General features: G+C 46.4%; 1 protein-coding gene across 1 annotated transcript in view; it reads right to left on the reverse strand.

Annotated features, from left to right (window-relative positions):
- Positions 1-26,441, reverse strand: part of ATP10A (ATPase phospholipid transporting 10A (putative)) — a 179,826-nt gene that overhangs the window by 44,100 nt on the left and 109,285 nt on the right. Inside the window, 6 exon segments of the mRNA XM_001917920.5 lie at positions 1,089-1,306; positions 4,467-4,719; positions 6,884-7,014; positions 8,061-8,192; positions 8,551-8,657; positions 19,189-19,274. Coding sequence (XP_001917955.3) covers positions 1,089-1,306; positions 4,467-4,719; positions 6,884-7,014; positions 8,061-8,192; positions 8,551-8,657; positions 19,189-19,274 — 927 coding nt within the window.

Raw genomic sequence — 26,441 nt, forward strand, 5'->3', positions numbered from 1 at the left:
ATTCTTATATATAAGATATACATGTTCTTATTATAAAATAATACATCTAAGAATATATATTAATATAACATATCTTACTCAGAAAGACTTCAAAAATCAGAGAATAGGGGAAATTTAGCAAATATCACCTCAGAGTAATGTATACTTTTTGAAAAACATGCTTCTGCATTTCTTTCCAGTCGTTTCTCTATACATTTTACATAATCAAAACATTTTATACATAAATTGGCAGTTTCCATTTTCCCCAAGACATGATATTGTCTGAACTTTTCCAGGCCTTTAAGAATTATTTGAAAACACAATTATCAACAACTTCAAAAAGGATTAGCATAATTTATCTGGCCATTCCTTTATCACCAGATACAGTTTTTTCACTGCTCTGCTGATGTAAATAACACACTGATAAACTTCTGTGTACAGAAATCTTTGCCTGAATCACTAAATTTGAAAGTTTGAGCATTTCAGATATTCTTGACCGATATTGCTAAATGGATGTCAGGAAAACTTGTTCAGGGCGGTCTCCCTCCTGCCGAGTGTGAGAGCCCCCTCCCACGTACCCTATATAAACCCACATAATTATGTGGATCATAATTCTCCATCATCTCTATTTAAATGGTAGCATCTCTGTGGGTTCAGAAGGACATAAAAGAATGAGGCCACCACAGAGTGAACAAAATCGACTCAGAACTCTCTGCTCTTAAAACATTTTAGCAAGGCAAGGGAGAAAGAAGTTTTATTGGATTTGAGCTCATCTAATTAACTCCTTCTTTTTTCATTTGGCTTTGCTTTTTTTCATAGTTGTCGTCTTGCTCTGATGTTTTAGTTATTTCATTTGGCAGGATGGACTTCCTTTCTGTCACCCCTTTCAGTGGCTCACCAGCAATCCTCCAGCCTTAGAAGCTATAGTGAAGGGGCTGTAGATACAATGGTGTTGGAAAAGATACAGTGCTGTGGGGAAAAGGTGTTGGCCAGAAAGACTTCTGCTAACTGAGCAGAGTCAACCTCCAGCAACAGCTTGTTTGTATTACCAGGCACAGACACTTTCGATGAATACGGCATATGGAAGTGGGAAGGAATGGTGGACTCACCATGGGACTACTGAAGGCCGTGTGCTTGGACAGCATGCTGGCCCGCTTGGCCTCCGCCCGGCTGCCCGTGCGCCGGTGCGTCTTGGTGCTCTGGATCCTGTGCATGATGTGGACACTCTGGTGGCTCCCAATGCTGCCGCGCTGGGGCAGCGAGCTCCCTCTGGGCACCATCTCTTCCTCCTCAGAGTCCGCCTCCTGGTACTTGGCTAGACGCCGGGCTGTGGGCAGAGGGACAAGGGGTGACACATCATAGGGAGGCTGGGAAGACAGATCTGATTCAGAACACTCACAACCCTCACTCTCTAATGGCAAGGCCCCATTTAAAGAGGGTTTCCACTGAGGGATGGAGGACGTTCTCATTTCTCTGCTCCTTCAGTCAACCTGATGAGGTTGATATTCTCAACCCCAATTCACAGATGAGAAGGTTGAGTCTCTGAGACCTTAAGGAGCTTGCCAAGGTCACAGGACACAGAGGCAGGGAGTGCAGATGGCACCCAGGCCCGTGGCCCACCAGAGCTCATGTCCTGTCCATTATGGCACAGTAGCTGTTCCCCTCCATAAACAAGTCAAGCATGGGCAGAGATGGATTCACACAGCCCCTCCGTTCAGGTGGAGTCTTGGTGTAAACACGGGCTGGATGGGTCAGTGGCTGGGAGGAAGGCAGGGCAGACGGTGAAGGCCTGGCCCAGAGTAGCTGGGTTCCAGGCTTTGCCCTTCATCCTGAGATCATGGGGCCACCTGGCTCACTGGGGCCATCAGGATGGATTACATTGAGCATCTGACTTGCAGTCAAACAAAAATAACAGTTTTCATGCTGTGTTGAAGGTACAGTGTGGGGGCTCCTTGCTCAGGGCCTGGTGGGTACTGTCCACACTCAATCTGTACAGATGAAGCACCATGCAACAGCGGGGTTCACCGTCCTCCTGGGGTTGGGGTTGCACAGCATGGACTAATGCCCCTGGGTTTTAGAACCAGCAAGCAAAGCTCCACTGAAGAGGACCTTCACTGCGATGCTACACTCAAGCCCTTAGGGGGCGCTGCGAGCAGACGTCCCTGTGGCTGCTCAGTGAATCACAGGAAGTGCATCTGTGCCGCTGTTTCTTGCTGAGGATGGCTCTGAACACGTTTTCCTGGCTTTGCCTAGTTAGTTCAGCTTGTTCCATCATGGGTGAGCCACAAGGAGACTATTCATGAGGATTACTCATTCAAAACAAGTGATTACTCAGAACTGCAAGAGCAGGCCCAATGCTGGGCAGGAGTGCAAGGTATCCTCAGACAAGGCAGCCTGGGGGAGTGGCCAAGAGAAGGGGCCTTTATATAAGGATGCCTGTGGTGTTGGGCTGTGCTGTGGGCCCAGCCTTATATTCAGCATCTTTCTTTAGAAAGACTTTTCTTTAGAGATGAGAAAAATGGAGATAAGGAAAGAGAATTCACCTGCCCATGGTTACAAGGCTGAGTAATTGCTAACGCCAGGATTCTACCTCAGGGAGCTCCTAATTCCAGGAGCAAGATTCCTCCTGCACGCCCCACCCACTCTTGGCTGACATAAGTCCCGGTTTGGTGGCAAGTGGACAACAAGGAAGAACAAAGCCAGGACATGGGACTGTCTAGCTCCTAGGCTTGTGTGTTAGGAGCTTGGCGTCCAGCCTCCTGAAAAGCACACCTGCCTGTTCCACCCTCATGCAGCAGCTGTCGGATGTTAGCCTAAAAGTAGCCATCCCTCAGGCCATTGCTGGTGTCTCTGTGGTCTGCAAGTAGACAGCAGTTTCTGACCAGAAGCTGCCTTAGCGATGCCCTTGAGGACGATGAGGGCAAGGAGTGGGTGATGCCTGTCCCTAGGTGTGCACTGTCACCAGGACAATAGGTCAGAGAGGGTCATGACCACCCATGGCCTCCGTGGCCAGTTCAGGTATCTGTGAGCTGGGCTCAGTGCTCAGAGCCAAACCCAGAATTCATTTTACTAATGAGACCTGAGAGGTCAGGTCATGGGAGTAACCGCTAAAGATGCTCTTGGACCCGGGTTCCCATCAATGACTGATGGCAGCACTTCTTTAAAACAGGTTGCAGAGACTCCTGGTGGTTTCAGTCTTCAGCAGAAATGCTTTCTTGTGTCTTTCAGAGGTGATGGAACCCTTTGGTTTTACGGTAAGCATTTGACAACTGTCAAATTCTGTAATCTTAGTTGGGATTCTGCTCATTGAGCCTCAGGTCCAGCTTTCAAAAGCTGCTGCTGACCTGACTTCCTAGGTCTTTGACTCCTTCACAACTAGGCTGAGTTCTGCTTTTAGGTAAATAAGCTCTTCTGCACAAGGTTGAGGAATTACAGAAAAAGGAGAAGGAGAGGGTGGACAGGTGGTGGATGGGATACCATCAATGACCGTTTATTTTGGATGGCAAATAAAACATTAAACAAAGTAGGTAAGTTCCTATGCCTTCTTGTTTAATATGACAGCTTTAATTTTACATGGACATTAGTGGATATCATGATAATTCTTGGTTTTATAAAACTCACAAAAAATCTCTTGCTTCCAACAGATCCTTGCCACCAAATCCCCCTAAAGTACAGTTTCCTATTCTTGCCCACATGCTGTCCCTCTGTTCTATATTTGCTTCTGTTTCCATGGCAAGGTCTCTTTGATGTTCTCAGATGCCGTTTCAGCAAGGAAAGGGAAGGCTGCAGAGCAAGTGCCCCCTGTCAGAGGTGCGATAGCCCCAGAAACAGGACTGTGGCACAGGGACCCTTATCATGGTGCCCTCTCCTGACTTGGGTGCTCGCTGGTTACAGCCACACACTCAGCTTATGAAGTGGATGGCTCTCCTGTGTGTTTAGAGAGGCAGAGGCAGCAAAGGGTAAGGAAAGGAGAGGTGGGAGGAGGGACCGCTTGAAAAATCCAAACTGAGTGACATTTCTTTCCAGCTCCCACAGACACTGTATTCCAAGGGAAAGAATGCAGCATGAATTGCCCAATGCCATTCTGAGAATTTTCAGCTGAGAACAAGAGGACCAATGGGTGACAACAGAAACATCTCTGTCTCTTGGAGTGGTAGAGAGACTGGGTGCCTGAGAAGTTCCACAAGGATGCCCTCCTTAGTTCCCCTTGTCTGGCAAAAAATGAATGTTTAGGCAGATGCCCACCATATGGAGACCGTGCAGTGAGTGGGTGCTGTCAGCCAAGTGGAAGTGCCTTTTCCAAAAGTGCCACCAGGCTTCGGGCTCCCAAGTTCTCTGACAACCCTTCTATGTTGTATTCTCCCTCGAAAATCAGCAATCCCTGAAGCTTGTGTGCACATGTGACAGTGTGAGTGTGCATGTGTGCTTGTGCATGCAGCTTTGACACAGCAGCTTTCTGGTCCAGGACCCCCTCCCTACCCACTCACCATTTGCATCATGAGAATATTCTATACCAGACACAGTGCATCTTCGGAAAACCATCTTATTCTCAGTTAAAGTGCCCGTTTTATCTGAGAAGATGTACTGTATCTGCCCTAAGTCTTCCGTGATGTTCAGAGCTCGACACTGCAGCTGTGAGTCTGTTTCTTCATCGTACAACTCTACATCCTGGTTAATGAAGTACACTTGGCAGACTTTCACAATTTCAATGGAAACATATAAGGAAATTGGGATCAAAACCTGGAAGACACAAGACACAGAATGAATGGCTGTGAGGACCAGGGAGCTGCAGAATTAGTCCAATCTATTTAAATGACAAATGACTACAACCACAGGTAGGTAAGGACTATACTGTACCTTTCAGAGCTTAAACAGGTTGGTTTAGAGTCAGTATTGGAAAAGTACTAGGATATTGGCAAAGAGTTTAAAGTAGGACAGCCTATGGTGCCAGTGCAGAGCAGAAATCCACTACTGTGTTTGAAAGTATGGTAACCATGGCTTGGATAGAGGCAAGCGTTTTCATATTACTAAGTTGTGCTTGAGAGAAGCTAGGAAAGAAAAGAGAGAAAAGAGAAAAAAATCACATGGCACAGTCAGAGTCATCATAAGCAAAGTTTCCTCGCACCACAGTGGCACTCTGCCCCCAGGCTGTCCTGGGGCTCATGGCCACAGGAGTGCCTGTCCCGCAGACACAACCCCACAGTTCAGAAGAGAGTCTTTTCAGAGGTTGGTTTTGTGTTTAAGGACAATTTCTGTGATCTTGCACAATGCAGAGCAAAGAGAAGACGACTTTCAGAAGGATATTCAGTTATGCTTTGACAATTTAAGGATAGCCTCCATGAAATCAATGTTTAATTTTCTATTTTTTTGTGGAGTAACAGTATTGAACTGATGTTGATTGGCTCAGAATATCATATCTAGACTAACAGGATTCTCCTGGTAACTTAAGTAAGTTAATGCAACACCTACCACAATACTAACCCAAGGCTAGAAGAAAATTTGCATTTACAAAAAAAGACAGTGAAGTAAGACAGAGAAAGAGAAATACTGTATGATCTCACTTATATGTGAAATCTAAAAAAACAAACTCATAGATACAGAGAACAGATTGGTGGTTGCCAGAGGTAGGGGGTGGGCAAAATGGGTGAAGGGGGTCAAAAGGTACAAATTTCCAGTTATAGAATAAATAAGTCATGGGATGTAATGTACGGTATGGTGACTACAGTTAACAATACCAAACTGTGTATTTGAAAGTGGCTAAGAGAGTAAATTTTAAAAGTTCTCAACAAAAGGAAAAGAACATTTGTAACTATGTGTGGTGACGGACCTTAACTAACCTTATTGTGGTGGTCATTTTGCAATATCTACATATATCAAATCATCATGTTGTGCACCTAAAACTAATGTAATGTTATATGTCAATTATATCTCAATAAAACTGGAAAAAAGTTACAGAACAGAAAGAATTACTAATAAAATAATAAGTGAATTTCTTGAATAATTCAAAACCCCATATGAATCACCATAATAGTTTCAATCTCTTTTTCCATCGAACTTTTTATGAGAACTAGGAAATAAATTACCACTTTGAGTTCCAAAAAAGAACCCCTGCTATTTTGGAAAGTTAAATAAGGCTGTTTCCCATTGTGTGAAGCACAAGACAGCAGAGCTCCCCTCCTAGGCAAAGCTAAGCAAATGCTCACTGGTCACTCTGTGCTCCCAAGGAGGTTGACAGTGATGCTCACAGCCCCTTCTCCACTCTTTAACAGGCTTTTTGGGCATAGATTCTCAGTTAGTGACTGGGAGTCTTTGGGTAGGCATGTGAATTAGTAATGATAATAATAATAAACAATCTCACTAAATGCAGTGTGATATCCTGAATTGAATCCTGGAACAGAAAAAGCACATTAGTGGAAACACTAGTGGAATCCGAATACATCTAGAGCTTAATTCATGGCAAAGGACCAAAGTTGGATTCTTAGTTTTGACAATGTTCCATAGTACTATGATACATTCACATCTGGGGAGCCTGGCTGAGGACACATGGGAACTCTCTGAACTATTTTTTGCAACTTGTCTGTAAATCTTAAAATTATTTCAAAATAATGTGATTTTTTTTAGAAGTAATTGAATAGAAAAACAAAACAAAAGAGAAACAATGATAAAAACCAACCCTACAATGCTTAAGAATCTTAAGAACAGCAAAGGAGAATTTTACCTTGAAAAGCCCCAAGAAAAGACTCTATAAATAAATTAAGTGGAAAAACAAAATGCAGCATGTTAGGCAGGTACATTCATGGTCCTCCAGATGCAGAGATTATAGAAAATTCTTGGCAGACTATGATGACTTGAAGTTCTCCTCAAGGAAGTAAAGCAATTATTGTACGATACTTAGTACTGTTACCTGCAGAACTATTATCATGGTCAAAAATGAGTACACTGCAGCTGTGACTGGGGACAAAGAGCTCCCATCAGACTCGGGAACATCGAACAATGACTTCTTCTCTTTGTACCGCCACACCCATAGTCCGTGTCCTGTAGTAACGTTCAAAGAGAAACGTCATTTATCCAAAGGAAAAATAAGAACGCTGTAGTGCAAATTAAAGCAAAACTTTAAGACTGTGACTCGACGCAGCCACATGTGGGTTTATCAGCTGCCTTGCCACGTCAGAAAGCAAAAGCACATGGCACTGCGGCACCCACGATCAGACTGCTGGATGGCAGCAGGACCTGGACCTTTCCTCACACCATGTTGGCACTGAATGGCACCACTGGTCATAATGCAGGAATTGAAGGTGCTGGCAGCTGCCGTGGGAAACCCTCAGAAAGGAATTTCCCAAAGAGTGCCTCATAAAACGCCAGTTTTGTCAGTAGCCTCTGGATACCGCCCATTATTGTCCCTTCTTGGAGGTTCAAAACGCACTATCACAGACTCTGAGAGGCCAATGGCAATGCGCATTATTTCATCATCCGGGTCTCACACCTATCTGATAACGGAAGCCCTTTTCCTGTCCCATACACCTACGTCTCCCAGACCACGACACCCGCTGGTGCATGATGGCAGCTGAGCAGGGTAAGTGGTGAAGGTCATTTACCTAGAGGCTCAACACACTTCCCTGCAAGGTGCTCCCAAGGCAGTGTGCTGGGTCTGGGGACTTGAAGGATGGAGAGCACCAGAGCCCACATGCAACCCAACTGCCAGCTCCTTCTGAGGATCCCAATAATTTTTTTCCTCTTTTCATGGAGTTCTCATTAGTAGCATTCATCCTTCTCCTGCTGTTACTCTCAGTTCATCACCAGGTTACTTCTTCCATTGGAATCATTACTAGTGATATGATTAAACCATTCTTCTGTCCAAGATGTTGCCAATTCGAAAAATAACATTACTTCGCCAAGCCCATTCATCTAGGCATCTCAAGATGGCCTATGCTGATGCAAACATCCCGTGATTCCAAGTCAGTGACAAATGTGCATTTTAACTTTAGATCAGTGGATCAGGACGAGTTATGGGCAGCCTACCAGGCTCACCTGGAGGCTGTCCAGCAGCACCCACTCATTTGTGACCCGTCAAGGAGACTTACCAATCGCTGAGAACAGAGACATAAAAACAAGGAGGAGGACACACCAGAGCACATCGCAGTTCATCTGCCTCTCAAGCTGGCTGCGCTTGTAGCGGGGCCCGCTGTTATTCAGCAGAGCCTTGGTTTCGTGTCCTGTGGGGGAGAACGAAGGGTCACAGTGAATCAATGCCCAACAGTTAAGGGATGCACTACGCTGACTGCATGGCTTGAGGTATGATGCTGCTATACTTATGGGATAAGCTCAGTCAATAACAACTGTGGAGAAACACATGGGGAGAAACAGGCTAAAATGCTCAGAGAACACTTTTGGTTGAGGTATTATTAGAAGTTTTCCTTCTTTTTATTTTGCTCGCTTTCCAAATTTTCTACAATGGATAGATGCTGCTTTTATAATTAGGAAAAAAAAAACAGGAAGCAATGTCCAAGAACACGCAGCCCAATGTGGCCAGCCAGTGCTGTCACAGACCGCATGTGACACGGCCATGCCTACCCGCGTAGATGACGATGCCGACAACGGCCTCTGTGTTTCGGATGGTGCAGCCTCGCAGCAACAGGTTTTCTTTGTACAGCCCAGCCTTCTTCCCATTATCGTGTATGCTGTTGAGAAAGAGTTGGCACGAGTCACTCGGATGCTTACATGTTCCTTGTGGCTCAAGTAGCACTGCCTTTGGGAAGGAAGGCCTGGATGCTGGACTTGGATGGGGATCAGGGAAACTCAAGAGGGGTGGCTTGTCTCAGTGGACCTCTGCAAAGGCTGAGGGGGAGCTGGTGCTCACCAATAACTGGGCTTCTAGAAGCATCTCAAGAAACTGATATTTGATTGTTTACTTTGCCGATGGGCTTTGTGAAAAAATAAGATAGATATATTGGTCTCTGCCTCCAGTTCCTGACACTGGGCCCCTGAAACCTTGTAAGTAGGAGTGCTAGGAGAATCTTTTGTTCTAATATTTAGTCTCTGCCCCCAGTTCCTGACACAGAGCTCCTAAAACTCTTGCAAATTCCGAAGTGATAAGAGCAGTAGGAGCATCTTCTGTTCTAATATTTTGTCTTCGACCAGTTGTTCCTGACACAAGATACTAAAGCCCTCGTAATTTCCTGGGTGGTAGTAGTGTCGTTTGTTCTAATGAGGCAACTCTGGGTGGGCTCTTGGATGGCTCCTGGATAGGGGCTGATCACCAGAAAGAACGAGCCATGATTAGAAGCTTGGAACTTTCAGCCTGGCCCCCTATTCTCTAGAGAGAGAAGAGGAGCTGAAAATGGAATTAAAAGTCCATCATGCTTCCATCAAACTCCCGCAAGTATGAAGTTTGGAGAGCTTCCAGGTTGGGGAACAGGTAGAGGTGCAGAGTGGAGTCCAGAGAAGACACTGAGGCTCCACATCCCTTTCTACACACTTGCCCTACGCATCTCTTCTCTCTGGGTGTTTGTCTGTATCCTTTATCATATCCTTTTATAATAAACTGGTAAACAGCAAGTAAACTGTTTTCCTGAGTGCTGTGAGCTACTCAAGCAAATTAATCAAATCTGAGGAGTGGGTCGTGGAAACCTCTGATTTATGGCCAGTAGGTGAGGAGCACAGGTGACAACCTGCTCTTGTGATTAGCATCTGAAGTGAGTGTAGGGGGCAGTCTTGTGGGACTGAGCCCTTAACCTGCGGGATCTGACACTATCTCCAGGTAGATAGTGTCAGAATCAAGTTAAATTGTAGGACTTCCAGCTGGTGTCGCAGATTTGCTTGATGTGGGAAAAATCCACACAACTGGAATTGGTGTCAGGATGGTCGTAGACTTATCTTCACCACAGGGATTGACCACAGCTAAAGAGGGCAGACGAGGAATGGGAGACCGAGTTGGGAAGCTGGCCAAGGAAGGCCCTGCTAGGTAGTCACCCACCCATCTCCTGCTTATCATATAGAGCACTGCTCCTCATCAGTACCTTGTGTGTCACAAAGATACAATGATTTCTCCAGTAAAGGGGATGATAGTGGTTTCAGCAACATTTTCTGCATCCCTTTTTTCTTATAAAAAGTCAAAATTTTTAGAAATGCTAATATATTAACTTTGAAATGTAGTAAATTCTATGAGACAATTTTATAAATTCGGTTTCACTGCTACTTAGATTCAGAGGGATAGTCCAAGTTCAAGCCACTAGTTGTCAAGCTCGTCTTCTTGGCTCACTAATGATGGCTGCGTCCTCACCCATGCTAATGAGGATCCCCCCTGTGCTAGAACCACACTGGGACAGACATGGTCCCAGGAGCCTGAGGAACAGGTCACAAGGGGAGGCACTAGAGGCTTGTGGAACTAGAACTGGGGCCCAGCTTAATCTACATCAGACAGTGCCACGGAGAAGTGGGCCTTCCAAGAAGCCACCTCCTCACACCCTCAGTAGACAGCACTTCCCACACCTCCCCAACAAACCCATAGCCCAAACCCCTTCTCTGTGGTTCTTGAAGCTCACCAAGGGCCCCTGTAAATGTTTTCCCTCCCACCAGCTCCTAGCATGGTGCCATTGACACGAGAACAGAGCTGGTGTGGAGAGGTGCAAGGTCAGAAGAAGCCCACAAGGTTTCCAGGGAAACAGAACTTCCTGCCACATCTGGAGCTTAGTCTCTGGCACGAGGGGCAGGGCCACCTCTCAACCTTAGACACAACCCTGTTCTTCACAACCAGGGAAATGAATATATTTTCTGGTGAAGAAGAGAAGCTAAAACATAGAGACAAGGCCAAACTGTGTCTGGGGGGGCACACTTTCCTCAAGCCTGTTATTCACAGTGTAGCATCGGGTCCCCTGCACAAGATGTGCAAATGAGCATGCAGGAGGATGCTCAGTCAACACTGTCCACGGTTCCCTTACGGCAATTCCAGGATAGAGTAAAACTTTGCTTTAAAAAGAGATTCAAGCCTGAAAACCTCCCTGCCAGCTAAAGCATCCAGAGACTAGCGTGTATAAGACATGACACTCAAAACTCGGCTCCCGCATCTGGAATGAGTGGGTGTCCGTGGCCACAGTTCTGTCTCTAACAGCCAGATCTAGCAAGTATTTCTCAGGGACAGGAGTGAAGAATGAATCACCTCAATCAAGGTTCCAGGCATGCTTTTTTAGGACAAGAGATGAACTCAATAGAAACAAAAATATTTCACATTAAGCTTTCTTTGACATGCCCAACACTTTTTAGCAACTACTGTGCTTTTTAATCAGACCAAGCCAGACCAGCACACATCCCCAGCAGGTGCACCGGCCTATATGAGGAGCATAGCCACAGGGACAAGCAGTGGACCATGGGACGAGGTCACACTCCTGAGTGAAAGACCCTGGTATCAGAAGCCAGAGGACACCAGAGGTGGGAGGAAGGGAGGCCAAGCTCCAGCAGAAGGCTGAAAAACGGCATCACCAAGCAGGCTTGGCCTCTGAAGTGCTGCCTGGGATTATGAGTGAAAAAGTCCCTGCCAAGAGCGGAGCAGGCCCAGGGCCAAGCAGGCATGAGGCCTGACTCCAGGAGGGTGCACACAAGAACATGAACCCATCAAGCTGCCCTCAGCGCCTACCTCTTTCTTATGGGTTGACTTGTGTCCTCCCCAGAATTCATATGTTGAAGTCCTAACCCTGGTATCTCAGAATGTGACTGTATTTGGAGTTAGGTATTTAAAGAGGTAATTAAGTTAAAATAAGGTCATACGAATGGGCCCGAACCCCTTATGATGGTGTCTTTATAAGAAGAAGGAATTCAGACACAGAGACAGACAAGCATAGAGATTAAGATGATGTGAAGACACAGGAGAAGACGGCTGTCGGCAAGCCAAGGACAGAGGCCTCAGGAGAACCAGTCCTGCTGACACTTGATCTCAGACCTCTAGCTTCTGAAACTGTGGGACAATAAATTCCAGTTGTTTAAGCTGCGCGGTCTGTGGTCAGCCTGAGCAAACTGATACACCCTTCAACATTTAATCTGAGCCCTTAGAAGAGCTCCTCTAGTCCATGTGTTCAGGTCTCTGACTCATCAAACCAATTGTTTCTAAATCAAAACTGTCCAAAAGTAAAACATGATGGGAGAGCTGTCTGGTGATATGTCCTGCCCACTGGCAAGTGCCACATGCAGGCTCCTTGGGAAATGGCAGAGTTCAGCTAAAAAGTGTCCTGCCTGTCTTTTCTTCCTCAGAAGATGTGTCTCCCTGACAGCTTGCTACTGGTCATGGAGCCCACGTCAGTGACCATACATCTGAGTCCCAGCGGGTGAAGGTGCTGACAGGGGCCTGCAACCCCATTTCCCCCAGGGCCAGAGGCCCTAGCGCAGAAGTCCAGGGACCTTGGACAATAGACTGCAGCCGATTCCCTCCCTAGGTCACATCACCTCCAGCACCCAGAGTCCTGGGCCCTCCTCTCTGCTCCGGACCAGGTACTGGCTCCACCGTCGATCCAGTCACCTGGACAGCATCCTTGGGTATCCTTGTTGATCCCTCCTCCCTTATTTTTACATCCACTCAAACATCAGTCCTCAATTTCACCCTCCTCGATGGTTATTTCTTTAACCCACCTCCTTCTCACTCTCTGTGCATCATTGCCCTAATTCAGCTTTCCACAGTTCTCTGCCAGAAACTGCAAAACACCCCTTGCTGGCCCAGTTGCCACCAGCCTTGGTCCCTCCTGTCCATTTCTCACACAATCCAGACCAACCTTTCAGTGTGCATGTCTGAATGTTACATTCTCCTTGGAGAATCCTGTATGAACTTCTTACTTCCTCTAGCTTGGAATGCATGACCCAGCCCACTCTGCAGCTCTTTCTGGATCCTTTCTGTGCAGGATTTCAGCCCCAGCCACCCAACACTACACAACCTGCTATCCATGCTGCCTTTCACCCCAGCACAGCCCGTGCCAGCCTCTCTGCCTGGAGGAGCTGGGCCTGCTGGCCTGGGCTCACATTTTGCAGGCTTCAGGAAGATTCTCTGTGCTAAGTACCCAGGCCCTGCAGCCAGGAGACTGCAATATTCTTCTGTGCTTCCTTGTCTCCACTTCTAAATATGGGACTCATACTTTGTTCCAGTTTGCATCCCTGATGTTCACCTCAGTGCCCAGCAAATGCTGAAGGTTGCCTTGCCCTTGGCTTCAGGTTGGGTCCATCCTCTGAAGATGTCAGAAGGACAATGGAAGAGTGGACAGAGGCAAAAGAGGATGGGGGTCTTATTCCCTGGCTCCCCCCAGGGAGAGAGCACTGGGCTGACCATGCCCCTGGACCAGGGCTGTGAGTCTCCTCAGGTGGCCCCGAGCATGAGTCCCTGGTGGCCACTTCTTCCCTGGGACTGTTGGGCCTCACAGTGGTGACAGCTCAGCTGCTACTAACCCTTGTGGCTCCCCTAAGCTCCACTCGCTCCACTCTCCAGGAGAAAGGGACTTTAGTGGATAGACCCCTCCACTTACGCAAATCTGAGTGCCTGATCCTAAGGGTACCCTGACTGACACAGGCAAGGTGGAAGGAACGATAGATAATTCCTTCCACTGTCAAACTCTGGGCAGAACTTTCTTTAAAATTATAGTTTTTTAAAATTATCAGGTTTTTGCTTATCTATGGAAGTGCAGAAATGACTAACCAGGTGCCTTTTGCCAATGTTAGATTTTCTTGAGTTGTAAATATGTTAGTTAAAGGTGCCAAGGTAAAATAAAAATACTCCAATTTTAAAGAGTATAGTTGATGAGGTTATAGTTCATCTTAATGCCTGGTCATTGGTAGTGAGGACATTTGAGACATAAGCCCACACAAAGCTCCATCCAGATGCTGGGCAGGAGGGATGGGGGACATGAAGGCTCTGCTTTTAGTAATGACCCTGATGTGGTCTCCTGTGAGGTGACAGTGGTCGTAGAGCACGTCATCTGCCGAGGTGGGGAGGCAGCCCCAACAAGCACGTCCTGGGCTCTAGACGGCAGCCGGTGCTCATGCAGTCCTGTGTGGTTGCATGAGACTCCACAACACTCAGGAGGGAGCTCAGAAGCTGTTCTGTGGAGGACTTTGGGGTAAGAAATGGGACACAGCTTTACCATTTGAAATGGAATTTTGCATCAGAGGACTAAACCAATCAACTTTTTTGCTTTATTTTTTAGGGGTAAGGGGAAATGTTTGATTGACTGCTGGCTTCAAAGGCCACCCATGGTGTGCCATGAAAGTGGCCGACCACAGCCAAGCAGGGCACCCTGAGCTGCCAGGTGCACTGGCCTCTCTGGGCAGTGGCAGGCCAGGGGCTGAGGGCAACTCAAAGGGTTGAGAGTGCTGTTCCTTCCAGTTCCTAATTATGAGGATTTCATTGGCACTTAGGTACACAGATTGCATTAAAATGCACCCAAATAATGAAGCTCCTGACACTTTTTTTTCTTTTTCTTTTTTTTTTTTTTTGCTGAGGAAGATTAGCCCTGAGCTAACATCTGTGCCAATATTCCTCCACTTTATATGTGGGTCAAAACCACAGCATGGCTGACAAGTGGTGTAGGTCCGCATCCCGGATCTAAACCCAAGAACCTGGGCCACCAAAGTGGAGCACACCAAACTTAACCACTACGCCATGGTGCCAGCCCTCGACATTTTTTTTTTAACTGCTTGAGATATGTTTCATATACCATAAAATTCACCCACTTAAAGTGTACAGTTGAGTGAATTTTTTTTTGTATATTCACCAAGTTATGCAGCTCTCACTATCAGCTAATTTTAGAACATTTTCATGACCAGAAAGAAACATGGTACCCACTGACAGTCACCCCTCATTCCCATCCCACCTCCACCTCCTGGCAACCACTAATCCACTCCTGTCACTGAAGATATTTGTATTGTGGACATTTCATACCAATGGACTTGTACACTACAGCTAACACCACTCTCTTGCACAAAGCGTTCCAATTCAAGACGTCCTTCACACATACTCCTTCACTCTGTTCTCAGGTCAGTCATTGTTGCTTCCAGAATTAGGAGGGAGTGAGGGCTCGGAAATGCAGGATGACTCTCTTTAGGCCACCTGTCCAGGGGAGGAGGAGAGCTGGAATTCAGACTTGGGTATTCTTGCTTGCAAACCCAAGCTTAGTTCTCCAAGTGCAAAAGACTAAGGTTCGAAGGTCGGACTGGCTGGTCCAAATAAGACTGAAACCTAATGAAACGGCTGTCGGCTGGGCTCAGCCTGCAGGTTGGGCTCCCTGGCATGACTGAGGCAACAGCGCACAGCTGTGTCAAGGCTGAAAGGAGGCCACCCTAGGCAGATAATGAGAGCAAGCCAACCAGCAAACCAGGAAACTGGCTCGGCTGCTGCTCAGCTCCCTGGTCTAAACTGCAGGTCTACTGCCCAGGTTAGCTCCACCCCTGAGCATCAGGACCAGTATGAGGCTGAGGCCCCCCTCTGGCTGCTGACAGGACTCAGGGGTGTGAGCAGGCTGCTCCCCTCTCCTCTGCACTCTTCCTGCAGCAGTTCAGCCTGACTTTCTGGGGCCAGAGGGCTGCTCACTCTGGTTGCACCCCAGAGCCACGGAGGGAGGAACTTTTAACACCCTGACATTCCTGTAGCAAATCCAAATTCCCCACCTGGTAGATGCGGCAAGTCACAATGACATGGGGGTCTAGGCACACAGATGGCCAGGACTTCGGCCCAGGCTAAGGGGCGAGACTCAGGGCAGCCAATTTGTTGGAAAAATTAAGGAAAAAGCCTGGCAAGACTGGAGAACAGAATGGGAAAAGATTTCACACAGGGGACAGTTGCCCTCTTCACGTTTCTCTCTCAGGCAACATGTCAAGGAGGACACTGGTGCTGGGAACCCTTGCCCCAGTTGGCCTGGCTGGTGACAGCATCCATCTGAGGGGCCGCCTTCTGAAGGAGGCAGCGGGGGCGCTGAGTGAGCCGAGGGCTGCGTGTGGGGGTGGTGTGGCACTGGGGCTGAGTGAGGATTCACGGGACACTGCCCCTCATTGGTCACCACCCTCTCCACACAAGGAAGTCGCCACACCCCATCACATGCCCCAGAGAGCTCTACCAGCTTGGCCTTTTGTGTCTTCTCTCTTCCTAACAAAAGCCCCTGTTCTTTTTTTGAAGATTAGCCCTGAGCTAACATCTGCCACCAATCCTCCTCTTTTTGCTGAGGAAGCCTGGCCCTGAGCTAACATCCGTGCCCGTCTTCCTCTACTTTATATGTGGGACGCCTGCCACAGCATGGCTTGCCAAGTGATGCCATGTCTGCACCTAGGATCCAAATTAGAGAACCCCGGGCCGCCGAAGTGGGACATGCGAACCTAACCGCTGAGCCACCGGGCTGGCCCGGCTGATCTTTTTTTGAGGCTTTCATTTCTGGCCCTGTCCCTCCTTTTTAAGCCACATTTCTGTAAAGAGTGGTTAAGCAATATAATTCCTCTTCCATCTCCTGCAATGTGGAGTCTGCCGTCTCAGGCTCCCCTGGCAGTGTGGTCCTCTCTTCCTAGGCTCCCTGTGAGGTCTAGCATTCTACAGACCTCCTTCCTAAACATCCCTGCTGTGCCTCCACTGCTGGGCATCGCCCTTGGAACTGCATTCCTGTGACAACAAGGCCTCCTGCTCCTGACTGCTGGGGCTACCATGTCTTCGTTCCTTCCCTCTCTTCCCTAACCCTCTGCCCCACCTTGGCCTGGCCTCATCCCTGACTTCAAACATGACCTCTACGCAGATGGGTCTCAAATCTCTACCTCCAGCTCCCACTCCCCTGATTTCTTGACCCATATTTTTTTTTCCTGTCAGCTGGGTCACTCCACCTGATGCATTTGCCAGTTCCTCAAATTCAGGAAACCTCAAAACCCCATCTTTCTTCGTCCTATAGCTTCTCTGACACATATACTGAAGACAAACCATCCTCCCAGCCACCTCTTCAATTGGATCTTCCTGCCTGGACACATTCAATCAGCTACCTCCCTCCTGACTCTTCTCTCTCCCTGCTCTACAGTATTATCTCTAATAGTAATATTAACAAGAGTAGCAGTAACCATAATAGCGGCGGATACTTATTAACCCACCCACCCTTCTGAAAGCTTTCTGTGGACTCAACTGACTAAACTTTGCACTGATGACACAAGGAGCTCCTGTAATTCTCCCCATTACAGAGATAAATCAAGTCAGGTTGTCTACTTGAGGTTATTTGGCTGGACAGTGTGGGCTCCAGAGTGCTCCAGCCTCAGCACTGAGCCACACTGTTTAATCTCCTACCACAAAGGTAGTTCCCTGAGGGTGGGCCCGAGAGCTGCTGACTTAGGGGTGAATTGCCTTCAGTGTTAATCCAGCTCTAGCGCAGGCAGCAAAGGGGTGAGCAGTCGTCGGAGCATAAGAGCGCCACACCTTCCAGGGCTCCAGGGGGACCCCAGAGATGCAGAGGAGACTGACTACAGTGAGGTGAGGTGTACAGTCTTGGAGAAGGACGTCTACCCTTTTTCTGTGGTAGTGTTGGCCCCCAAAAATTACCCCATGAGCAAGAACGTCCACAGAACATTCTCTCTAGAGGTTGACACTGCCTCCTTCACAACAGGTATTTCAGGGTCTTTGGAAACCCAGTACCTGCTCTGTTGAGAGATTCGTGGTGGTGTTGAGAATGGTGCCATGTGAGTGAGGTCCTGGGGACACCAGGTCAAGGGGTCCTGGAGAAGATAGCCCAGGGGCCAGAGAGGTTAAAAGTCCACAGCAGACCAGTTATGTGTGAGTAGTTGAGTATTCTCCCCCAAACTGTACATACTACATTTTAATGTTTCCTTATGAGTTTTGCCCTCCTTTAATTGGTTCCCTTAAGGGATGATCTGACATTTTCCAAGTTTGTGATCCTCAGGCAAGAATCAGGGCAATTTCAGTGTTACTGGGCCATCACTCATCAGCAGACAAATTTCACCCTTTACTGTTAACACTTTTTATTTGTTGATTCAGCCCACAACATGACGGAGAGCCTACTGTGTGCTGGGCACAGGCAACGTTGCTGGAGGTGTTTGTAAAGCAGAAGATTCAAACTTATACCAAAAGCTCTGGGAAGTGGAGCCCACTTTCAGAAGCAGAAAGTGGGGCAATGCGTCTATGTGGGGGGGGGGGGCACTCTGCAGCTGGACCGCTAAGCAGCAGACTCGTCAGCTCCCACCTTGAGTGGGAGAGCCGGCCAGAAGGCCCCGAATTCTCCAGACAAGAAATCTAGGCCTGCAAGAGTTGACTGATGCACAAAAGATTGAGCAGGAAATCAGGGTAAGTCAAACCTGTGCCCTCAGGTTCTTGCTTACACATCTCCTTTCGTTCTTTGTGAGGTCACCTCCGACTGCCCTGGTATGCAACTCAGCGACTCCTTCATTCTCCCTATTTCCCTCCCATGTTATTTTTCCCCACACCAACTGCCTACACACACACACACACACACACACACACACACACACTATTATTATTATTGAAATTTCCAAATGTATATGAAAGTAGAGAGACTAGTATAATTACCTCCTGTGTACCCAGAGCCAGCTTCAGTAAGGACCAACACATGGCCAATCCTGTGTCATTTATCCACCTTTTCTATCTTTCTGTTTTGGAGCAAGGGACTGGACTATTTGACATATTATATCTTGTACTTATTCTTGTGTTTATTGTCGCCCTTTTCCTGTAACTAGATGAAATGAACATAGAGGCAGGGATTTTGTCTATTCGGTTCATGGTATGATCCTCAGAGCCTTGAAGAGGGCCCAGTATTTTGTAGGTGATCAACAAATATCTTTTCAATGGGTAAAATCATAAAGGAACGAATGAATGAACTCCACCCAGGCTCCAGGTGTCTGGTCCCTGAGCTACCATTAATGGGGCCACAAGTAGTCAGCTACCCTTCCCTTGTCACTCCCTCACCTTCCCAGGAACCAAGAGAGGAAGGAAAAGCAGTCACTCTTCATCACAGGCTGCTCTGATGAGTTCCTACTGCATGTAGGATCTTACCAACTAGTCCCATAAGCAACCAAGAAGGCTCAGGTGCAGGGCAACACTCCTCAAAGGTGCACAACATGGCAAAGAATACGAATACTATTTTAGAACTGGTTTGTGTGTGTGTGTGTGTGTGTGTGTATACAGAGACATATTTACATATACAGTTTGCCAAATAGGATGACCACTTCAGGCAGATGTAGGATACTCACATGCAACCACGAAACCTAGTCAGGTCGTTGTTTGGCTTCTCACACTCGATTACACTGGTGAAGGTCAAAGGATTGAATTCAGAGACCTAGAATAATACAGCATGTAGACATTAGAGAAATATGGACTCAGACTGCTCTGTTCTAAAAGGCACTTGATTTTCTGTCTGGCATCCACGGCAGGGAAATGTTACGGAAGAAGGTCTCTGTCTAGTAACCTTTACAGAATCCCCATGCACATGGCACTTAGACCATGCTTCTTCCTTTTTATAATGAATGATAACTAATCATTATAGAATGAAGAGCAATTAGTAGAATAGTGAGTGAGTGAGCTGAAAGGATTGTAGCTCTAATGCAAAGTAAGAGAATATGAGATTACAGCAAAGGAAGCCACTAATGATGGGAAGGGATGAATGAGTTTCTTCAGAAAGACCAGCACCTTCCAATTTTCTATACAGATTCAGAGAAGCAAATTCCATCTGGAAAATAGGAAATTATAATAAACTATCATTTCCTCAATGTGTGCTAAAAATCCTTCACATATATTTGAAGAAAAACGTTTAAATAACCAATGTGTAAGGCAGTAATTTCTTTATTATTCTGCTTGATGAAAAAATGATAGCTCACCCCAAAGAAGGTCTTTCATTTAGAATTTTGTGACTGATAGATATAAAAGTGCCATAGAGCATATGAAGAGATCAGGAGTGGAGAGAGGGAGGAGAGGGAGGAGGCAGAAAGGAAGGAAATATAGAAAATAAGCCTTTAGTATAAATAACGGGCTACAATTCATGGATTTTTTAAAAATCAGCTCTCTCTTATTAAGCTTGTCATTCTCTTTTCTCTATCAAGTGTCACAACATGGTGAAAAGTCAAACTGTCTTTGCTCACACAAGTAAATCATCACACAAAAAAGTGCAACTGGTAAAAAATCACAGAACTGGCAGAAACATGGTTGACCCCAGCCCAGATAATTATTACTCCACTATGACAATGCAGTCCCTGGCACAGAATACAGCCATAAAGGTAACCACTCCAAAGGCAGTTCTGACCATTTTCAGTGCGTCCTGTAGGTTAAAGAGAAGACTCACTAGATGATAGTAGCGCAATTCAATAGCTAAAATTAAAATGTCATTTTAAAAAGCTCTTCTTGGACTTTAATTAGCCATCAGCCCCTCTCCTTGGACTGGAATGGCCTCTGGTTCTATTTCCAGAGTGAGGCTATGTTTCCAGAGCCCCGTGTGGATTATCTTAAAGCCAGTTGGTTGCTTTTTCCAGGGCAGACATCTGCAGATATAGCGTCCAGGATGGCCATGAAGGGAGTGAGTTCCAGAACATGCCAGGATTATTCTTGGCAGACAAGGAGGGGAGACTTAAAATACTCTGTCTCTGTTTATTATTCTTTCTAAGAAAAATGTACTGTGCATGGCTCAGAAATTGTAGGACATTCTGTCTCTGAGACTCCAGAGCTGCATTCATAATGTTCTACCAATGATCATATACATTGGGGAATGTGTATGGCCATGGCACCAGATGCCTGGCTTCATCTGCTTCGTCTGGAATTGGGGAGGATTTTGAGGATTTTTACAACTGGAGAGATCTTTAGAGACTGTTATGAGTTGAACTGTGTCCCCCATCCCTACCCCCAGAATTCATATGTTGAAATCCTAATCCCCAATACCTCAGAATGTGACCATATTTGGACACAGGGTATTTAAAGAGATAGTCAAGTTAAAATGAGGTCATTAGGGTGAGCCCTAGTACAATCTGACTGGTGTCCTCACAAGAAGAGGAAATTTGGACACAGACAAGCACAGAGGGACGATCATGCAAAGAAAAAGGGAGGAGATGGACATCCACAAGCCAAGGAGAGAGGCCTCAGAAGAAACCAATCCTGTGGACATTTTGATCTCGGACTCCCAGGCTCAGCACTATGAGAAAATAAATGTCTGTTGTTTCAGCCACTCAGTCTGTGGTATTTTGTTATGGCAGCCCGAGCAGACTAATACAGAGCCCATCTTTGAGTTTCTCATTTTACAAGGGTTTCACATCTGGAGTGCACCTTTTGGATGAGAAAATTATACTTACATTGATTGTTTTTAACTTAACTGGCGATGCAGTTTAATACCCCCATTTAAGAAATATATTTGTTTATCCCTCTATCCACTCATCTACCCACCTGCTTCATTCCAAACTGGCTTCAAGGCCATGCCCTAGTCATCCTTCAGCCAAGGTTTTGTCAACCTCCCCTTGGAGCATGGACAGAATGAGACACCCGAGCCCACCCTTCCCTTTGGAGTATGTTGACTCTACTTTTTTAAAAAAGCAGATATACGGTGGGGGAAGATGAAAAAGTTCTGGAGATGGACGGTGGTGATGGTTGCATAACAATCTGAATAAAATTAATGCCATAGAACTGTATACTTAAAAATGGTTAAAATGGTAAACTTTGCATTATGTACATTTTACTACAATAAAAAAAAGTTTAAAAGAGCAGATATAAATGAACATTGAGAACTGATTGTAAAAAACGAATTAATAATCAAGTAGAACATACAGCCCAGAAATCCAGGAATGTCAGGACAAACATGGAAAGCCTCATGCGTAAGTCATTCTTGAGGGAGCCACTGTATTACTTCACCTGCATCATCTGCATCATCATCATTATCGTCATCAACTACAATTACAATTCTGTAAATGTAAAAAGCTTGCTAAATGCCAGGCTTTGTGCTAAGTGCTGCTCATTGCTACTTACACCACTACTATGGGGTTGGTTTTCATACGACCTTTAACGTTATTAAGGACCATGTCCAAGGTCATGCCCAAAGTCAAGAGGCCTTGGAGTGACTGACAGAAGTTCCTTGGCCTCTCAGAGATCCAGCTCAGCCACCAACACTGACTGAGCCTATCTTGCATTAACAGGAAAAGACGACGCTCTGCTTAATACGCTGGAAAGTATATAATTGATTCTACAGAAATTTCCAAAGAAACTTACACATGTCTTAAAGTTTTAATGTTTTCCAACAAGTAAATGTACCCAGATCCGATGGTCTATACCCTCTTCTCATCTTTAGCAATGCCCATAGATGTGGAGTTAGCAGAGTTCACCCAAAAGTGGACTAAAAGATCAGGAGCCATGTGATTTAGTTCTAGGTGTTCTGATTAATAAATATGAGAGTTTTGCAAGTGAAGTGAGGGCATTTAAACTTGGATCTCCGAGGTCTCTGGAGCCCTGTGAACCCACAATCCCATGGGACGCAGAGGTGATTCTATTCACACCAGTGCTTGTGATGGCCTCAGTATGGAGAGGCACTGCAGAAAGAAGCAGCCTTACCTTGCCAGTGTTCTTGCTCCTGCAGGCCCTCAAGCCGAAGCTGCCAGCCCTCTGCAGCTTGGCCACGGTAAGCTGAGCACCTCGGGCCAAGTGCAGCTGATGACATCAAGCCAATGACATCACTCACTGCAGAGCACGCAGGTCCAAACCAGTACCTTACTGGCAATGAAATGCTCACAGTTTCTGCTGCCATACTCCAAATATTTCTCAAGCTTCTTTGAACAAAGTGATTTGCCCTTATTAGATGGAAAGGAAGAGGCAGGGTGGTGATGCAGGGTAGGCCCCTTAGCCCTGTCTTTGAACTTGCATTTCTGCTAGAAACTGTAGCAGCTGAAATCTCTGTGAACAGAGTCACCCCAGAGGGTGGTCCCTCTCTCTTTCCCTCCATAGATGCCCAGTGCCCACCTGTTTCTGATGCTCAGCACCCCCTCTAGCCAGAACAGGTATCTGTGCAGGTGCTGTGTACCCCTGTTCAACCACACGGGACAGGTTTGATATGTTATTCAACGGTGCCCATACCATTCACTGAATGGATGCTTGATCCATCTGGAAGATTCTGTTACCAATCTTGTATTTCACATTTGCATTAAATGAATTACTAATAAGTACTCAATAAAAGCAAAAGTGGACTTCCTCCATGCTACAAAAGAAGCAGTGATGTCTGGAGGGACATTTATAGTCCATCAAAACAGACACCATTATTTTTTATCATAAAAGAAGTGAAAAAAATGAGTTTACATTGCTTGGCCGATTGGATAAGCAAGTACTTCCAGCAGGGACCCTGCCTAGCTCTCTATCTGGAGATTTCAAGGTGAGGCTCTCTGCCTTGGTCTCTGGATGCCATGGTCACAGAGGAGCCTGGTGAGAGAACGCACAAAGCCCAGGAACTCCACCTCCTCACCAGCAACAAGACATGGAAAACACATGCTCCTTGTGTTCCCTGCATCTGGGACTCGGTCCTGAAAGTGCCCTTTGTGTCACCTGTCATCAGGCTCCTGGTCACAAGGGACTCAGGGTTTTCTCTCTACCTCCACCCTCAACATCACTGCCCCACACCGGCCTTTGAAGGCTGAATGCCCTACATCAGCTGCTGCCTTACAAGGTGAAACCTACACCCTGACACAGCTGCCAAGCTCTGCCCAGGGAGCCTTGAACTGACCCTGTCAGCTGCCAGCCCTCCCAGCACCTGTTCATTCCTCCCATGTGGCTTGTCCTGGAGAGGCACAAACCTTTGTGCACAGCTTCCTTTGCCCTCCCATCCTACTCTACCTGGAGAACTGCCCTCTACATTTCAGGATGTGACAGCTCCCCACCCTCCGAGCTTGCATGGCCCCTATGCACACACGCTTGGCTGGAGCCGGCTCCATCTCTCGTTCGCTAGACCTCACGTTGCCTGAGAACAGAAGCTATGTTCCCTTGAAACCAGCACAGAGCCTCGTGCACACACAGCCCAGGGGTGACGAATGCTTATTCCAGAAAGATTTCATGTACCACAAGCTTCCAAAACATCCCAGAGATCCATGCTGTGCTCTTGGGGGCCTACAGCCCCTGCTTGCTGGGTGGCCCCCCCACCCACTGCTGGGGAACATGGAACTCCCAACGGGGGCTGGTAGGGCTTCTCTGTATTCCAGAAAGCACAGTCTCTCTTTTATAAGTTTTTTTTTCACTTGGTAGTAATATAAAATGATTTCTTCAGAGTCTCTAATCTAGCTGCTAGAACAATATCTGAATTAATTTAGGCAAAGCATTTAACCCAAATTAATGAAATAATTACCCCAACTTGTTTTGCTGTTTCAATCCAATTTGTTTAATACATGCCTGTCAGTGCTGTGGGAATTCAAAGGAGGGCAGATGGGCCAATACTGATGGGCGAATGAATGAATGAATTTACTTATTTACTGCAAAGACTGTATTGTCAAAGCAATATTTTCAACTAGTTAACCTGAAATGGGAAAGAAATTGTCTTGTCTACCACAGTGTCCCCTGGCACACAGTGGGTACTCAATCAGTATCTACTAATAAATAAAAATCTGAATGGAACTGTAGGCATTCTGGTCCTGGTGGCAGCAGACGTCAAATGTATGAAGAGCCTTAAATCAAAGGAACCTTTTCTCCAATAAGCTTCATAGATTCAGTGTTACTTAGAGCTTTTGCTCCAATACAAATAGAAATAGAATAGAAACGATCACAAAACACATCTAAGTAACTATTTAATCTACCATTGCAATAGTCGTGACTGTATTATTTAACGTGTCCTAAATATATCAGTGCATAAGTAGGTTGGCACAGCAGCCCACGACAAAGCACTGGACTGCAGGCAATACAGCTCACGACAGTCTCTGTGCTGTCATTATCTCCAGGGAAACAACGCTGACAGGGACCATGGGACAGACGTCAGGGCCTCAGCGGGCCTTACAGGAGGCTCCTGGAAGCTCAGTGCCTTTGACAGCTCATAGGGGAAAGTGATCAAGGGGTGTCTGGGTTTCTGCCTTCTTTTTCTAATTGCAAATTTTCCGGCCCTAAATCCAAGCATTAGAGACCAAGTGCATCTCTGTGTCTGAAGGTAGAAAGCCAGCCTTTCACTCCTGCAATCTGCCCTGAACATGCAAGAGCCAGGCCTCCCTTCCCTCCCTGTCTTTTCAACCTTTGTTCCCTTCCCTCCTGCTGTTTCACAGTCAGAAAACCTCCCAGCTTTCATTTAGATGGTGGCAAAATTCAAAGGCTCAGAGTCCTGGGTTTGAGTCTGAATTCTCAAAATCAAAAGTCTTTCTTTCCCTCTCAGCTAAAAATGCTTCGTGCTGCCTTTGTGGGCTGTGATTGCCAGCAGAATTCCACTTTCTCTTTTATCAAATGTATTTAGAGAATCTAAGGACTGGCTATGCCTACAAACAGTAAGCAACAAGAGCTGTTTTATAGAAAACCAACTTCAAAACCTAAATGAGGGCTGTTCTTTAAAACAGCCCTCTCAGAAGAACCTGTCCTTAATCCAACAGGTGCCACTGCAGGAGACATGTCTAGAGAAACACTATTGAGCTGCTTTGCCCCACCAGGTTGCAAGTCAGCCTGTCTTCTTCACAGCCACAGGCCTCTGGTCCCTCTTTCATCACTACCAGTGGGCGTGATGGTGTGAGCAAAGACGGGGCTGCAGGGTATGAACCTGCCACGTTCTGGAGATGACTGAGCAGAAAGTCCAGTCGGAGAAAAGGTGCTCTCTTCTCACCAGGTGGTGGAGAAGGGAACTGGAGTCTCAGATTCATTTATAACGAAGTGAATCCTGAGGCCAGCTCTCAATGGTAACCATGGAGGAGAAAGTCATACTGCTGGCTAGAAGAAACTCAGGATGGAGGATAGAGAAAGAAGAGGTCAAAGAAGAAGCTCTTGCACTAATCTGGGAACTGACTCTGAGACTAAAATGGCAGCAGGAACATGGAATTCTAAAGCACAACCAGACGAGCTCAGTCATCAGGATTCAAAAGAAAAATTGTCCAGCATTAAAGACATGCAATTTGGACAGACCATCTGGCTGAGGGCAAATAGGAACAGTGGACAAAACATTTCAAACACCAGCCTGAAGGTATCCGAGATTGAACAAGAAGGTGAGGAATACCCAAACAAGACCCAGAGAGTCCACACTGGTCTCTGGGGCCTCTTTTCCCTTAGAAAAGTCTAGTTTCTGAAAAAGTTGAGAAATTGAGTGGAGCCAGTGAGTCAAATCTTGGAGTATAGGACCTGAATTAGTTCACCATTTCTGCTGTAACAAATTACCACAAACTTGGTGGCGTAAAATAATATAAACGTGTTATCTTAAGTTCTGGAGGTTGGAAGTTGGAAATGGGTCTCACTGAGCTAAAATCAAGGTGTGAGAAGGGCTGAGTTCCTTCTGGAGTCTCTAGGAAAGAATCCACTGCTTGCTCTTTCCAGCTTC

The sequence above is a fragment of the Equus caballus genome, chromosome 1 (assembly GCF_041296265.1).
Source record: "Equus caballus isolate H_3958 breed thoroughbred chromosome 1, TB-T2T, whole genome shotgun sequence".
In the NCBI taxonomy this organism is placed as follows: Eukaryota; Metazoa; Chordata; class Mammalia; order Perissodactyla; family Equidae; genus Equus; species Equus caballus.